The sequence below is a fragment of the Vicia villosa genome, unplaced genomic scaffold (assembly GCF_029867415.1).
Source record: "Vicia villosa cultivar HV-30 ecotype Madison, WI unplaced genomic scaffold, Vvil1.0 ctg.001687F_1_1, whole genome shotgun sequence".
NCBI lineage: Eukaryota > Viridiplantae > Streptophyta > Magnoliopsida > Fabales > Fabaceae > Vicia > Vicia villosa.
In genome coordinates, this window is record NW_026705698.1 from 146756 (window position 1) to 164014 (window position 17259).

At 36.9% G+C, this 17259-nt stretch overlaps 2 protein-coding genes across 2 annotated transcripts; both read right to left on the reverse strand.

Moving 5' to 3' along the window:
• Positions 1-1252: 1252 nt before the first annotated feature.
• Positions 1253-6821, reverse strand: LOC131636294 (eukaryotic translation initiation factor 3 subunit C-like). Its single transcript, XM_058906920.1, has 4 exons — positions 6672-6821; positions 6518-6574; positions 4593-6398; positions 1253-2487 (listed from the first exon to the last, which is right to left on the reverse strand). Exons 2-4 carry the CDS (start codon positions 6539-6541, stop codon positions 1507-1509), a joined length of 2811 nt encoding a protein of 936 aa, XP_058762903.1. The 5' UTR covers positions 6542-6574; positions 6672-6821; the 3' UTR covers positions 1253-1506.
• LOC131636300 (uncharacterized) lies at positions 6607-16921 on the reverse strand. Its single transcript, XM_058906926.1, has 7 exons — positions 15479-16921; positions 14653-15304; positions 13438-14400; positions 13118-13365; positions 12809-13034; positions 7235-7368; positions 6607-6624 (listed from the first exon to the last, which is right to left on the reverse strand). Exons 1-7 carry the CDS (start codon positions 16919-16921, stop codon positions 6607-6609), a joined length of 3684 nt encoding a protein of 1227 aa, XP_058762909.1.
• Between the last annotated feature and the right edge of the window lie 338 nt (positions 16922-17259).

A 17259-nucleotide genomic window follows, 5' to 3' on the forward strand; every position in this document is an offset into this window, starting at 1 on the left:
TGGGTAGGAGGGTTTGATTTTATTCATAACACAAAAAATCCTATAAAATAGGAGAACTCAAAAATTGTATTTAATGAGGGTTTTAGAGGGCTTACATAAATTTTCTAAATATCTTTTAGGTTGTTATATTATTTTAAAAATTAAAAATTTAGTAACGATAATGACTCTTTTATCATTCTAAACAAAATCATTTTTTCAAAAATTGTCAAATATTTTTTTATATTTTTATAATATTTTATTTTCAGAAGTCTTCCTTTTCCCACCAAACTCGCAAACATAATCCTAGAAAGGAACCGTCGCGCCTCGTTGGCTTTTCTACAATAAGGTGTGCCTTGTAGAATAAAAAAAAGATGACCACCGGAGATGCTCTTATTAGAATCCAACTTCAACAAATTTTAGTTATTTAAAAAAGAGAAGTTGGTCTCCTTGGTTCTTATCATGATGTCTGATGTCTCATTGAGGAGCAAAGTCTTGGCCTTTCCCTATTTTTTTTCCTACAAACTTTGAAAAATTGTTTGCATTCTATATAAGAACGGTTTTCAATCATTATTTAAAGTTTAAACTATTCGACATTGGAGGCCAAGCATTCCCTATTTTCCCATTGATTCTAATTTAATTTTTAGAACAGAAGTCATTTTTGATAATGCAAAATTGCAAATAAATATTCAATATTGATAAAATTTGATATGATAAGTGCCTCATTGATATTATCCAAAAAAGTGTTCAATGAAATTATCCAGACACTGTTTTTATTTATGTAGAGAACAAATATAAACATTTAAATAGTAGAAGCAATTATTTGTTTTAGAGAACGAAATATTTATATTATGTTGAAAGGAAATAAATAATGCAAGACCTTATTAAAATCTTCACATTTGCAATCAAGAGTTCGTTTGTTTTAAGTAATGGAAAAAAAATTAACTTTTAAAAAAAAAAAATCAGAAATCACAATTAAAAAATAATCAAGTTGAAAATAATGCAACCATAAATCCATATATTACAACTAAAAGTTTATTCTAATTTGGAGGAAAGAGTAGCTCAACAAGGCTGAATAATACTAACCTAATAACTAATTATTAATTTCTGTTGTTTCACAAAACAAAACAAAAAATTATTTTATTTCATTTTTAACATAAAATCATTTTTCACTAATATTTTTATAAGAAAAGTTTAGACTACTTTGAAAATTGAAATTGAGATTGTCAGCGAATAGTTTTTCAAAATGAAAATAATTCGATAATGTTTTAATACATTATTGAGATGTTGATAGAATAATGAAGACCGGCAATAATAAATCCCCAATAATAATGATTATATAAAGAAACAAAAAACTCCCAACAAATATCTCATTGCAACTTTAGATGAATTGCATCTAAGAGGATAAAAAACAATACAATAATGAAAACCATAAAGTTTTTAGTACTATAATCAAATTATCAAAACTGACATGAATGAGCAAATTTAAGATGCTGAAAATTAGTATCATGCCATCTCTAGGAAACTTCTTTAAGCACGAACTCCCTTAAGGCTAACCATGCGAGTAGATACATCGCCATGGGATCCCCTCAGTCCTGAACCCCCTTGAGTAGCCCTCCCTGAACCCTGATAACCACCACCTGTTCCACGACCTGTTCGATCCCTTGAATAGCCACTCCTAGCTGCTTGACCATATGCCAATGGCCTTCCACCAGTATTACCATATCCTGCACGCCCACTTCCTTGCCGTGGCTGAGAATGGGACAAGTCTTGCCACCTACCACCTATAGAGCCAGTTCCACTACCACCGCCAGCAGCCGCAGCAGCGTAGTCCTGGCCATCCCTCCGTCTCGGAGGTAGATCCAATCCACCACCTAATCTTGCCTCTGTGGCTCTCTCATTACTCTCTGCAAGGATAGATAATTTATCTGTCAACTGGAATGCCAGTGCTTGCAGCCTAGAATGCTCAACATTTTGGAAAACAATGCACCCAGTTGGCTGGTCCCAGCTTGCATGAAGCTCCTCATTGATCATCATCCTACTCACAATGCTATGAGTGCGAGGAACAGAGAGGTCAAAAAAATTTGTGACTTGATCCACACTCAAAGACTCATAGGATGAAGAGAAGGTTAGGAGATATGTCCTAAGGGCCTCCTCCTTGATTTTGTCCTTCAGCATTTCCAATACAGTTTCTCGATTTTTCACAAATTTCCATACATCAAGAGAGGTAATAATGTCAAAAGCCTTATTGAAGTCTCCTTTAATGAGAACTCTTGTGGCAGCCATAATGTGATCTCTGACACTCTCAGGAGGACCAGTGAACGTTTGTTTATCACTGACCTCAAGCAAGCGGCGGAAATTCTTACTAATGACCCTATGCTTGGCATCATGAACATTGGCAGCCATATTAGGAACCTCCAGCAGCATAGCAGATATAAGATGCACTGCTTCCAGGAGCTCAAGATTTATGTGCATATGGTATGGCATCTGTCTTCTTCTTTCCAACCTTTCCTGAAGGAATAATAAAGAGAGTAAAATGTGTACTCACAATTCCAAAACAATGAAAGAAAATGATCACAATGTAAATATGTATCATAAAAAGAGAAGACTATATAAGTTGATCTGAAAGAAATTATAGTAATTTAGCAATATGGCAAAGGCCAATGCATAGTAACACGTTAGGAACCTTTCTTTCAATATAGTATATGGAAAGAATTCCCAAAACTAAGAAGAATTGAAAAAACAAGAGAACTAGAGCATTCTTTAGTCACTAAAGTTAATTATTCAAAGCTAACTTCCCCTCTACTAACTGAGAGTTATTTAAGGACTTTTTAATAATAACCAAAATAACAACTGTTAACCACTTAACAAAATTGTTATCCTACTAGCTTCTAATTAACTAAGTTCCAATCCAATCCTAACAAACTTCCCTTTATTCTAAGTCCTAACATATCATCAGTTTTAATAAAATTAAATATTTCTAATTTCAACTTAAGGATAAATATAACATGCATGCATGCATGGGCACTCTCACAGCAACCATTTCTCTAATTAGCAACAATTTGATTCAATAGAGTCAACCTCAAATATTTGAAAATTCATAGCAATTTGGCTCTTTGCTCGTGAATATCTCCCAACACCTTTAAAATGAAGGTAAGAAAGATCTCTTTCATAATTTAAAAGCCAAACATATTTCACAACTGATAGACCCTCAAGCCATAAATGAGATCAAGAAAGATCAATCTTACAATACTTGCCCAGTACATTCAAACTTATTTGTAAGTTCTGAACTCCTCACACTGAGGAACCACATATCCCAAACTGATAGCCACATACAAGGCACAATTTTTCTTACCTGCATACTAGAGACAGTTGAATGTCACCCTCAACTACCTTTAGTATGGAGGTAAGAAAGATCTCTTTCATAATTTAAAAGCCAAACATATTCCACAACTGATAGACCCACAGGCCACAAATGAGACCATGAAAGAACAATCCTACAATATTTGCCAAGTACGTTCAAACTTATTTGTAAGTTCTGAACTTCTTACACTGAGGAATCACATACCCTAAACTGATAGCTCCCTACAACAAGCAACATTTTAAAACTGAATTTATCTTTTCTACATTGATTTGTTTATGTGAGATTAAAATGAATAACTTTGGACTATTAAACAAAAACAAAAAAGCATGTAAGCATAGCAGCTTGATGATTGAAAACCCGACAAAAGAAATCCCAATGTCTCTTCTCCTGAGCATCAGTATAGTAAAGGGATGGATTAGAGAAATGATGGCCTAGTTCCTTTTGCTCAACAAAATGCCACTCAAGATTCTTGACATGAACAAAGTTTTATTAAGAAAAGATCTACCTTTCCAGTGTTGCTTATAGCATCTAAGAATTACATGTCCCCATATATAAACTTTTTTGACCAATGCATAAGAATTAAGAAAAACAATTTTTATATTAAATTTGTTCCCAATGTACATTCTCTTTCCAAATTTATCCTTCAATTATTAAGAGAAATGATTGATCTTATAATTCTCTTCATTTAACTAGGGATATTTTTGTGGGGTGGGAAATTAATGCATCTTGTAATTTAGAAAGGGTCTAAAAAATGGGACAGCAAAATTTTAAAAAACAGTCTTATATATATAGAAATGAAGGTATCGACGTATTGTATGAAAAATATAGGGCCATCAAACAATACATGTACTATGATATGTTTAAGGGGAATGCTAACTGGTGCCCTTAGGGCACTCTTTGAGTGGTTAAAATAGTAAGTATTTTTAAAAATGCGTGTATTCAATGCATTGAAAATGTATTGGAAATTGAATTTTTGACTTTTGTAAAGAATATTTTCTTTATTTAGTATGCTTAAAGAGTGCCCTGAGGGCACTCGTTAGCAAGACCCTATGTTTAATATATGTCCACCAAACAAATGACAGGTAGCACTTGATACCTTGCTGCGGTCATTTTTTATTATCTTGAGAGGCTTTTCATTAAGCCATATTATATGGTAAGTAGTAAGCACATACACACACACAGCCATATAAAAAAATGCATTTCCTATACAATGGCATTAAACAACCATTTGGGAAGAAGGATCAGTGAGTACCTGTTCTGCAGTCTTCTCATGATAACGACTTTGTGACACACCTTGTGCAAGCAACTCTTTCACCCTTCCACCTGAATAAAGTTCAGATAGACAGCCATGTGCTTCAGAAATCAATCCAACCCGAAAAGCACATAGACCTAACTGTGACATTGCCCTGTTAAAAAGTATCTGAGTTGAAATGTCCATGTGCTGAACATTTTCTTGCAAATGACTCATAAGCAACAGATCACGAGCTATTGAGAATTCATTTAGAAGAGCATGGTGATATATATCACAAAGCATTGCCCGTGCTTTAGTGCGCTCGTCACCATGCTTGTATATGTGAGAAACTAAAACATCCATTAGAGTCCTGCTATTCTCCGGGAAGGTGGGTTTCCGAGCCACAAGCTCAGGAGTAACAACAAATGCAGTAGGAATTCGTGTATCCTCAAACCCTTTTGACTCCTCGCTCGCCTCCCCTTCATTCTCTCCATCCCCGGTCAGATCAGCCAATTTTCTCATGGCATCATAAACCTCTTGTGGTTTGTAGTAAATGAGTTCAACCCTCCTCAAGGCTACCTTAGAAGATGCTTTGAAATCCCCACTACTTTCAAGATATTCCTGGACATTTTGAGCAAGAACCAAAAACAATGGCTCATCCTTGAGTCTCGCAGCATACTCGCCTGTATGAGGATCTATGCACTGCAAGCTCTTGAAAAATTCGGTATCTATTTTTTCTAAGAAAGCAACTAAGTTACCCCAAACCCTAATTGGTCCATCATAGTCAGCCCCTTTCTGAGTTTCATTTTCATGTGGCTCCACTGAATCATCAACCTTTATGTTTGGAAACTGAACTAGAATATCAAGGATGAGTAGCATATTCTGAACACATTTTTTCCACACAGTTATCGGCATATGGCCACTGAGTCCTGGATTAACATCAAACTGAGCAGAAACCACACTGAAAAGAATCTCAAGCTTCTGTGCAGGTGTTTTAGCCACTTTTGTTAAGAAGGTAAGCTGCTCAACCTGTTCAAACCTCCCAGTTCCCTTCCTACCCCTAGCCGCCACAATCTCCTTGAACTTCTTATTAACAATATCCCATGTAACCTCCCTTGGATCTTTCATGAGCTGTCTATCCAAAAGTCTATCTTTCTTGCTAAGCTTTTGGTCCCAACCTCCTTCACCAGCATCTTCCTTTCCATCTTCGTACTCAACTTCCGAATCCGATTTAAGCTCCCGCTTCCGAAGCTGTTCCGGCTCAATAATCTCACCATCACTCTCATATTCCTCCTCGCTCTCCTCATCCTCAACCTTCTCCTCCTCACTCTCAGGACTCTCCCTACACTTATTAATCAACTCCTCATATTGCTTATTATTCTTCTTCAACTTCTGCTTCATCGAGTTCAAAGCTTTCGCATTACTACTACTCATCTTTTTCTTAGCATCCTTATTAGCCAAAGCCTTAGCCAAGAAATCCTCCAACATAACAAGAGCCTTAATATAAAGACTCGGAACCTTATCAGTCTCCGCCACACGCATGACTTTCTCGAGCTGTTTGTTAATCTTGTCAAAACTCTCCTGCAAACTCACCCAATCGTTAATCTTCGTCGCATTCTTCATCTGATCAACAGTTGAAGCCATCTCCTCGTATCGCTTATCTTTTGCCGATCTAACGACACGTTTTTGGCCGTCAGAGTCATCGCTGTCACTAGCATTACCTTGAAGGTAGTAATTGGTTTTAGTAGGATCGGGGCCAGATTCACCTTCTACTTCTTCAACCTCCCCGTCGTAATCACTCTCTTCATCTTCAGAATCACTACCAGCCTATGAATCATACACAACAACAACATCATCAACAACAACAACAATAATATTAATATTAATATTAATAATAATTTATTCAATCGAATTTTAGAATTAATCGAGAATTGTGAATTGAATACCTGGGTCCAGAATCTCGAAGCCATTTTTCGTCAATAGTTCTGAGTGGTGTTAAAGGTCTGAAATGAAAATAACAGGATCAAATCACGGTTCAATTGATATCATGTGTCTATAACAATAACATGAAAAAAAATTAGATTTGGGATTTTGGCGTACCGTTTGGGAAGCTAGGGCTTCGTCGCGAGAAGGTTGTTATCGGAAAGTTGTAATAGCGCCGGAGGAAGAACAAAACCTACTGCGTTAGAACTTAGTGGTAAAACATTGACTGAGGACAATTTCTTTATCCACCCCTTGGATTGGATGAGAACTCCCATTTAAAATCTCAAAATACTCCTGACTTCGGAGATACATTTCCGAAATAATTTTTTTTCTTTTTATTTTCACATAATTCGGAGATACATTTTCGAAAAACATTCATTTTCACATTTTCATTATTTCGGAGATGCATATCCGAAATATGCTCTGAGATTTACTTTTTATTCAAATCAATGATTAATCTCATATTTTAAATTAATCGACAAAATAAAACACGTAAATTATAATAAAATAGTAATATTATAAATACAAAAAATAGTTGTACGGGATCGTGCTTAGTGTCAAACTAATAATACAATCTAAATACAAAAAAGTCGGTAATAAAACATAAATAGGCAACTGCTATTGAGTATGGCTAACCCTAACTTCCTGGGACATCTTCTGTCGCCTATACGTCGTCGCACCATCCGCCTATACGTCGTCGCACCAGCCGCGTCACTGACCATCCTTTCCACAATGGCAACTGCCTCTGAACCGTCCTGCTCAATGATACCTCTATCCAATGCATCTGTCCAAGCATCTGTATCTGCTGGCATACCTGCAGGAAATCAGTAGCATGGTCATTCTCTGTCTGCTGGTTCTCCAAGATCTCCTCATGTGCTGGCCTAGGAGGATCTCCGGGAGCGTCGGGTGTCATCAAAGGATGTGACACACGATAGAACCGTGTGACGTATCCCTGCACACAGTGCCACTCCTGAGTGGCCACTATACGCTGATACTCCTCAGGCACCAAATGTGCGCCCAATCCTCAAATATAGCAGTGAGGCCCACTCGGGTAACGGTGTCGGGAGCAACCTCAAACAGAGACCTCAGTATCATCTGCACACGTGCAAACGGCCTCATGCACCGTTCCGGCAGATACTTGACCATGGTGTTGGTTCCACACGCCAACCATCCAGAGTATAATGCGATGCGGTCGAATGGGACAACATGACGGTAATTAGTGAAGGGCGTCCAACGGATGTCATCGTGCATAGTGCGGTACAGGTACACGCGATATAGGCCCAATGCGTTATTCCCCCTCTGAATGACGTATTGTGCGGTCCTGGGCATGCCCTCGTCGTATGCAAGATCAATGGTGAAGCCATGGATGCGGTGGAAGTATGAAATGATCCAGCCCTAAAAGACAAATACAATACGATGATATAATATGTGAAATAATATTGAAACAAATATTAAATGTGAAATAATAATACGATAATATTAAATAGTAAATGTGAAATAATATTGAAATAATACGATAGGATAATATAATATAATATGTTGAAAAAAATATGAACCATAATTAAATGTGAAATAATTAAAAAGAAACGTACGTTAGGAGTGTGCATGATCCAGTCAACTGTTTGGTCCTCCAGTTGGAGGCTTCATTCAACTTCTAGTATAGGTATACCAGAATAGCTGCCCCCCATTTCCACTAGTCCACTGTAGTCAGATCGATAAAGTACCAGAGATACGTCGTGTCGGCGTATGTTGCACTTTTATCCACAAAGAGTGCAGTGCCTACCAAAAACATGAACCAGCACCGCGGAGCGCAAGCCCTGTCTAAGTTGTGCGGGGTTTCCTGACATTTTCCTGAAAAAATTGAAATCGGTAAGAAGGCGAAACAATCAAGAAAATAATTAAAAAAACAATTCTGAGTTCATTTCGGAAGTGCATTTTCGAAGCTGGTCAGAGAGGTGTTTTCGGAAATGCACTTTCGAAAACACCTACGACTTCATTTTTGCAGAAAACTCCATTCTTGCCCTAAATGCTTCAAAATCAAATTTTTCCTATCTAAACAGACTCTGTGACATATAATAACTTAAACCTAATACATTGTGCTAATTTCTAACACCCCTAATATGAATTTCAATCCTAAAGTTAAGGTTGTGAGAATTTACAGATTTGAAATGATGTTGATGGTGTTTTTGAAGTAGTCTTTGAAGGTTGGAAAGCAATTTGTCGTTGTTTTGAAGTAGCCTTTGATTTGTGTATGCGCCAATTTTGAAGTTTTTTGTGTTTTAAGGTAAATGAAAAATGGGGGGAGGTTGTTTTGTTTAAACTGCAAACGCAGGTGTTTTCGGAGATGCGTCTTCGAAATCACTTTTTCGGAGATGCATCTCCGAAAACACTTTTTATAAAATAAAAAAAAAATCAGAGATGCATCTCCGAAATCACGCTTTTTTTTTGTCTTCGCGGACGCATTTCCGAAATATAGGGACATTTTTGAAATTTCGCTGCGGTTCTTAAGAAAGTATGGGGTGGATAAAGAAATTATTTTGATAAAGTTAACTTGAACTGTTTTTATTGTCAGTTAACTTGGGCCCAAGAAAATTCGGACACAAATTTAATACTTGTTATAAAAATAACTAAATTGTGTTTTATTAATTAAAAAATAAAAATAATATTCTTTTTTCTTTTTTATTCTCACAATCACTTCATATTTCAATTAAAAATTAAATTAAATTTTAAATTTTGTTCAAAATATAAATATAAGTTTATTTTCATGTAAGTATTTCTTAATATAAACTTAAACTCAAGGGCAAATAACTTTTTAGATAGTTTATTTATTTGTTACTTTTATTTGTATATTTAATTTAATTTATTGCATTTAACTGTAACTAAAAGTTATACTATAGTTAAATAATTTTTATAAATAAGATTAGAATGATTTTTTTCCTGTAGTGTCTTTCGATTGAAGTGAAGTTATTCCAATTACAATAGGATTTAACTAATTTTTTAATTAAAACTTTAAACAATACTACAAATATAATAAATTATAAATAGAATAGATTAAATAAAATTCATAATTGAAAAAATTATGACAAAACATTATATATATACATACCAAGCATGCTTAGCCATTAAAAATAGCTTTACTATTTATTTTGCCTATAAAAACAAACTCACATGCATTGAAGTTGTATTTTTGAAAATTTAGTTTTTTAAATATACTCAAATAATCATCTTTTCAAATATGTTACCAATCTAATTACTTTTTAAACAAACAAAAAAATTAAATCTGTAGAGCGCGTGCACTGGAATTTGCATTGAGGTGTTAGAAAAGATGGCGCGTACACTTATGTCATACAGTGAATACGGCACATGCACTATAGCACTAGGAACATGCCCCATACATGTTGGCTCTTGTGATATTTCGTTTTTATTTTGTTTTATTTATTTAAAAATAAGAATAATAAAAAACATTAAATAGAAAAGACAAAATTATAATACTATTACAAAAAAAAAATTACATAACGATTGGAGATAATTTTATTGACCCCTTTAACCCAAATGCCTACCAGTTCCACAATTCGGCCCTCACGTTTGCCTTCAAGTCCTCGCTTGATTTTTCTGGGGTATTTGGGGTCTCCTAATATTCGCTTGAGCTAGAGGTGTTTGGTGTGAGGATCCTAAGATATTAATGTTATCTAACAAATTGTCGATCATATCTCCTTAGTAAGTGGCGCTATCGTAATTGAGTTTGGTTCCCATGTTGTCATAGTTGAGTCGTGTTGGTTAGGTTATGTGTGGGCGGACGGTTGGTTGAAATGGGACATTGAATCATTTTGGAAACGAAGCAATGGTTCTTGTGGTCTTTGAAAGATAGGTGTTGGTTAGATGCTTTTGTAACACCCCACTTTTCCCAATTATAAATTACGGTAAAATAGTAATAATATTATCAGAGTAATTCAACACAAGTGGAATGTCACACTTTTCCAATAAACCAGAAACTAAAGTCTCAATACTTTATTTATTCGCTTCTCACTAAATTCATTAACACAGCGGAAATAGTTTTATTTAAAATAAATCACGGCACACTTGCCTCCAATAAATAAAATCCACCTTAACTCGTAGTTCTCCAAAAATTAGAAAATCGAAAATGATACGTAACAAAATTCAATAAAATAATAATTGAAATAAAATCCCCAAAAACTCTCGTGTTACGTATCAGAGCGACTCCTAAGACTCGATCAAGCAAAACGTGTTCCACGTACAGCTTAAGTACCTGAGTTATCTGTACTTCCGAAGAAGCACAGACACAACAAACAAGAAAGAAAGGGGTGAGAACTACATTCAATAAATAACGGTGATTAATACATGCTAAGGAGTAGTACTCACGCCAATCACACATTACCACATATCGGCAACATAATTATCAATTCAATCACAATTTAATATTCAATCACAATAATGCAATGTGACTCCATGACTTGACGCAAATGCATGTGGTACCAAAACACGGTTCATTCAATCGAACCCGATTCACAAAGAATCCGGATAATTCGCATACACTCCACTGAGCAACGAATTATCTCCAACACAACTCCACAAGTGAGTCCGGACCTACTAGGCCTCAACCAAAGATTTTCACCTAGCAGTCTCAATGCTATAATATGCAATGCACCAATAAACAATACATATATTAAAAATATACATCATGCATATTATACGATCCATCTGATCCACGATCCTCTTGATCACTTGTAAACATCGTTTACCGTAATTCACCTCGGAGTTACACTCGCTGTCCAAAATACATTACACCACCAATAATAGCATTATTACCGATTAAACTTGTCAATTTAATTCAGCCAAGTATTGAAATCTAGCACTGATAAATTACTTCCGGTTAATATCATTTTCCTCTTAGCAACACACATCACAACATGCCTCTTAATTTGCTGTCAAACGGTTAAAGGTGTCCGCCAAATAAATTGATACTCACTGTATCTACTATCCATAAAGGGATTAATTATATTATACATTTTTATTAGTCTGCAACTTACTCCTATTAATTGGTTAATAGTCATAATAATTTGATTAAAATAGTTAACAGGTAGTGTTGTAATCATTTCTATACTTAATTTTCTGCTATGACTACTCTTCTGCTATCCATTCTAAACCGCTATGCTACTGGTTTTACTAACTATAAGTGAAATGATTATATAAGGTTCTTAGAATTAGTATTATAGGCTTACTAATTAATTGCTAATACTTATTAATACTCACTGTTAGTGTTTCTTCCATTAGGCTAATGTAAAGAATTACTGGGAATTACTTATTTTGATAACTAGTTGCTAAGCTTAGAAACTATAAAAAAAAAAAAGTAGTTCTACAATACACACACACATACACGGCGGTGGCCTCTACTCCCTATAGTCACCGCCCCCACTCACACTACACACCACACACACATACATTTCAACACAAGGCTGGCCTATAGAAATGAAATTAACCATGGCATTCTCGTACCGCTTCGGTTCTTAATTAATTCTCTTTGGCACAAAAACAAAACAGCAATAGCAACAACCATATGACAGCAATAACCAACAGAGATAATATATCCATTCAATCACACAATTCACCACCAATGAATCAATAATCAAACACAGACATAATTTAACATATAAATTCCTATGAGGATAAGGACTCCTCGCTACCCTCTCATGATTAAATCACCTATAAAGAACCGATTCTCCCCCCTTACCTCGATTCCGGAAATTGATTGACTATGGGAACTCTCTTAGTGGCTTCCTTGTTCTTCCTCCTTCCTCAGCCTCTAATTGCACGAATGATTTCCCAAAAACCTAATTCCCTTCCTTAGTCCCATATATATTTATTAGTGAAATTCCACTTTAGTCCTTAACTACTAGTACTATAGTTTATATAATTTTGTTAATGTTAATATTACTAACCGTAGCTCTCGTAATAATAAAAATATTATAATAACAGTGTCAATAATAATAACATTAATAATAATAATATCAGTATCCATGATATTACTAATAATATTACTCAAGTCTATTATTACTAAATTAATATTATTCCGACACTTCTAATTTACCCGCTCCGGTAAGAATACACCGTCTACGCGCTCGATCACACACCCAAAACAAAGTCAAATAAAATAAACTACTACAACGATTAAATAATTTAAAATGGGGTGTTATAACTCTCCCCCACTTAAATTATTTTCGTCCTCGAAAATGTACCTGATGGAAACAATTTCGGATACGATTCCCGCATTCTGCTTTCCAACTCCCAGGTCGCACTTCCTCCAGCAGCTCCTCCCGAAACTACTCTTACCAACGGAATATCTTTTCCTCTAAGTTGTTTAATCTTCCGGTCTTCGATCCTAATCGGCATCACTTCAACAGTGAGGTTATCACGGATCTGAACTTCATCCCGTTGAATGACATGAGATGGGTCCGACACATACTTCGAAGTTGTGACACATGAAACACGTCATGCAAGTTCGAAAGTTCAGGCGGCAACGCCATCCTATAGGCTACTGTACCCACTCTCTGCAAGATTTGATACGGTCCAATAAACTTAGGACCCAACTTTTTAGACTTCAAGGCACGACCAACACCTGTCACAGGGTTAACTTTCAAAAACACATGGCCGCCTTTGCTGAATTCTAGATCCTTCCTTCGATTATCATGATAACTCTTTTGTCTACTCTGAGATGCTTTCATCTTCTCCCGAATCATCTCGATTGTCTCGGTAGTTTGTTGCATAATTTTTGGGTCAAGCACAATACTCTCACCTGTCTCATGCCAACACAAAGGTGTCCTACACCTTCTACCATACAAAGCTTCGAAAGGTGCCATCCCAATACTCGAATGGTAACTATTATTATACGTGAACTCAATCAATGGCAAATGAGTATCCCACGCACCACCTTTCTCCAACACACAAGTCCTCAACAAGTCTTCCAACGACTGAATAGTCCTCTCTGACTGACCGTCCGTCTGCGGATGATAAGCCAAACTCAATTTCAGTTTAGATCCTAAAGCTTCTTGTAAGCTCTTCCAAAATTCTGAAGTAAACCTCGGATCTCTATCCGACACTATGCTCAACGGAACTCCATGCAACTTCACGATTATTTTGATATAAATCTCTGCCAACTTCACCAACGGAAAACTGATATTAATTGGTATAAAATGTGCGGACTTAGTAAGTCGATCCACCACTACCCAAATAGCATCAAATCCTCGCGCTGTATGTGGCACACCTGTAACAAAATCGATAGTAATGCTGTCCCACTTCCACTCCGGAATTTCCAACGGTTGCATCAGTCCCGAAGGTTTCTGATGTTCTACTTTTGACTTCTGACATGTCAAGCAAGCATAAACAAACTGGGCTATGTTTCTCTTCATACCAGACCACCAAAACAACTTCTTAAGATCTTGATACATTTTTGTAGCTCCCGGATGTATACTCAATTTACTCCAGTGACTTTCCTCTAAAATTGCTTTCCTCAATTCGTCATTATCCGGTACGCAAATTCTGCCCCGGAATCTCAACACGCCAACATTATCCATTTTAAAGTCATTATCCAGATTGTCTTCTCTGGTAGGTATCATGTCCACTAATTTCACATCAAGCCTCTGATTCTCCTTAATTATATCCAAAAAGTCATTATTTATCTTCAGCATACCCAACTTAACACTCTCAGGTGTCGTCTCACAAACCATACTTAAATCTCTAAATTGTTCAATTAGTTCCATCTCTTTCACCATTAATGACGACATATGAATTGTCTTCCGACTCAGCGCATCTGCCACGACATTAGCCTTTCCTGGATGTTAACTCAAACTGAAATCATAGTCTTTCAAGAACTCTAACCATCTCCTCTGCCTCATGTTTACTTCCTTCTGATCAAACAGATACTTCAGATTTTTATGATCACTGAATACTTCAAATCTTGATCCATACAGATAATGTCTCCAAATTTTCAATACGAAAACCACTGCTGCCAATTCAAGATCATGAGTAGGATAATTCCTCTCATGCACCCTCAATTGTCGCGACGCATAAGCTACCACTTTACCACCTTGCATTAACACTCCGCCTAATCCCATTTTAGATGCATCACAGTACACTACAAACGGTTCACTTGGATTAGGTAGAATTAACACCGGCGCTGTTGTCAGCTTCTTCTTCAACTCTTCGAAACTTTCTTCACACGCCGCATCCCACACAAAAGCTTGACCCTTTCTAGTCAATTTAGTTAATGGCAATGCCAAATTAGAAAATCCTTCAATAAATCTGCGATAATATCCTGCCAGACCCAAGAAGCTTCTAATTTCTGTTACTGTCTTCGGAGGTTCCCACTGAAGTACTGCACTTATTTTAGATGGGTCAACTGTTATCCCATCACCTGAAATAACATGTTCTAAGAAACTCACGGTTCCCAGCCAAAATTCATACTTTGAGAGCTTTGCGGATAATTTGTTATCCTTCAATACTTGCAACGCAATCCTCAAGTGTTCTGCATGATCCTCTTCAGACTTAGAATAAATCAGTATATCATCAATGAACACCACTATGAACTTATCCAAATATGAATGAAAGATGCGATTCATATACTCCATAAACACACCAGGCGCATTAGACACTCCGAAAGGCATCACTGCATATTCGTAATGTCCGTATCGAGTCCTAAAGGCAGTCTTTTGAATATCTTCATCTTTCACTCTGATCTGATGATAACCCGATCTTAAATCAATTTTGCTAAACACACGAGCACCAACGAGCTGATCCATTAAATCATCAATCCTCGGTAATGGATACTTATTCTTAACGGTCACTTTATTCAACTGACGGTAATCGATACACAAACGCATACTACCATCTTTCTTCTTCACCAATAACACTGGAGCTCCCCACGGCGATACACTCGGCCAAATAAATTTCTTATCCAGCAAATCACCAATTTGAGCCTTCAACTCTGACAATTCTGATGCAGACATCCTGTACGGCGCCATAGAAATAGGCCTAGTACCAAGAACTAGATCAATAGAAAATTCAATCTCCCTCTCTGGAGGTAACTCTGTAATGTCGTCAGAAAATAATTCCAGAAATTCTTTCACCACCGGTATCGCTTCAATTGACGTTTTGCTCTCAACAGACAGTGAAGCAAACACCTTAGCTTCACCCCTCAACAATATTCTCATCTCCTTGGTAGATAACGAATCTGCCAATGCTTCCTCTTCAGGAGTAAGGAACAACAACCTCTTCCTAAAGCAGTCAATATACACACGGTTGAACTCTAGCCAGTTCATTCCCAAAATAACGTCCAGATTACTGATTGGCAAACAAATCAAGTCCACTCCAAAATCTCTATCAAAGATAGTCAAAGGACAATTCAAGCACGCTAAAGAAGTAACCACAGAACCAATAGATGGAGTTTCAATAGTCATCCTCCGATCTAAAGTAGACGGCACAAGTCCTAATCTTTTCACACAGTCCACAGAAATAAACGAGTGGGTTGCACCCGTATCAATAATGGCAATCAAAGGAGTGTTATAGATGAAACAAGTACCTTTGACTATTCGGTCCTCATTGGTAGGCTGGGCTCCTACTAATGCAAACACCTTGCCATTACCCTGAGTCTTCTTTGGCTTCTGACAGTGAGTGCTGATATGACCTTCTTCGCCACAGTTGTAGCATGTAGGCACCTTAGTTCTACAATCTACTAACACATGACCTGCTTTCCCACATTTGAAGCATTTCTTAACATCCTTTGGACACTCATTACCACGGTGTCCCTCAGTACAACACTTGGAGCAAACAATGGGGTTGGAAGCAAATCCTCCTCTCCCACTTGGCTTCTTCCCAAAAGCAGCTTTTTGTTTTCCTTTAGCATCAGGAACGCTATACGACTTTCCACGATTCTGATTACCTTTCCGATCATTCACAGCTTTGTAATGTGCAATCCTGGCTCGATTATCATTGTCATAGATTCTGCTTCTGCTCACTAGCTCTGGATAGTTCATTATCTTCTGACAAGCAATACCCTGCTTGATCTCGGGACGCAGCCCGTTCTCAAACTTAACGCACTTGGAATTCATAGCCTCATTAGTATTATAATGAGAACAATACTTCACCAATTCCTCGAATCGGGCAGCATATTCATCAACAGTCATATTCCCCTGCTTCAATTCTAGAAACTCAATTTCCCTCTTGCTACGAGCATCTTCCGGAAAGTTCTTCTCCAGGAATTCAGCCCAAAACACTACCCAAGTAATAGCAGTACCTGCCGCTTCCATTCTCTGACGACTGTTATCCCACCAGTCCTCAACTTCACCTTCCAGCATGTGCGTACCAAACTGTACCTTCTAATCCTCATTGCATCCCATGGTCCTGAAGATCTTCTCAACAGCCTTCAGCCATTTTTGTGCATTATCGGGATCAATGATACCACCTTCAAACTTAGGCGGTTTGTTGCTCTGGAACCTCTCTAAGTTGCGAAACTGCAGATCACCAGCATTTTGATTGTTGTTATTCTGCACCGACTGCGCCATAGCTTCCAGTGCAGCAGCAAGAGCGGCATCATTCCTTCCGTCCATTCTACCCATCAATTCAAATTACAGTTAGAAGAAAATACAAGTCTACTCCTAAATTAAGGATTGACTTTACTACATTTGGCCGATTG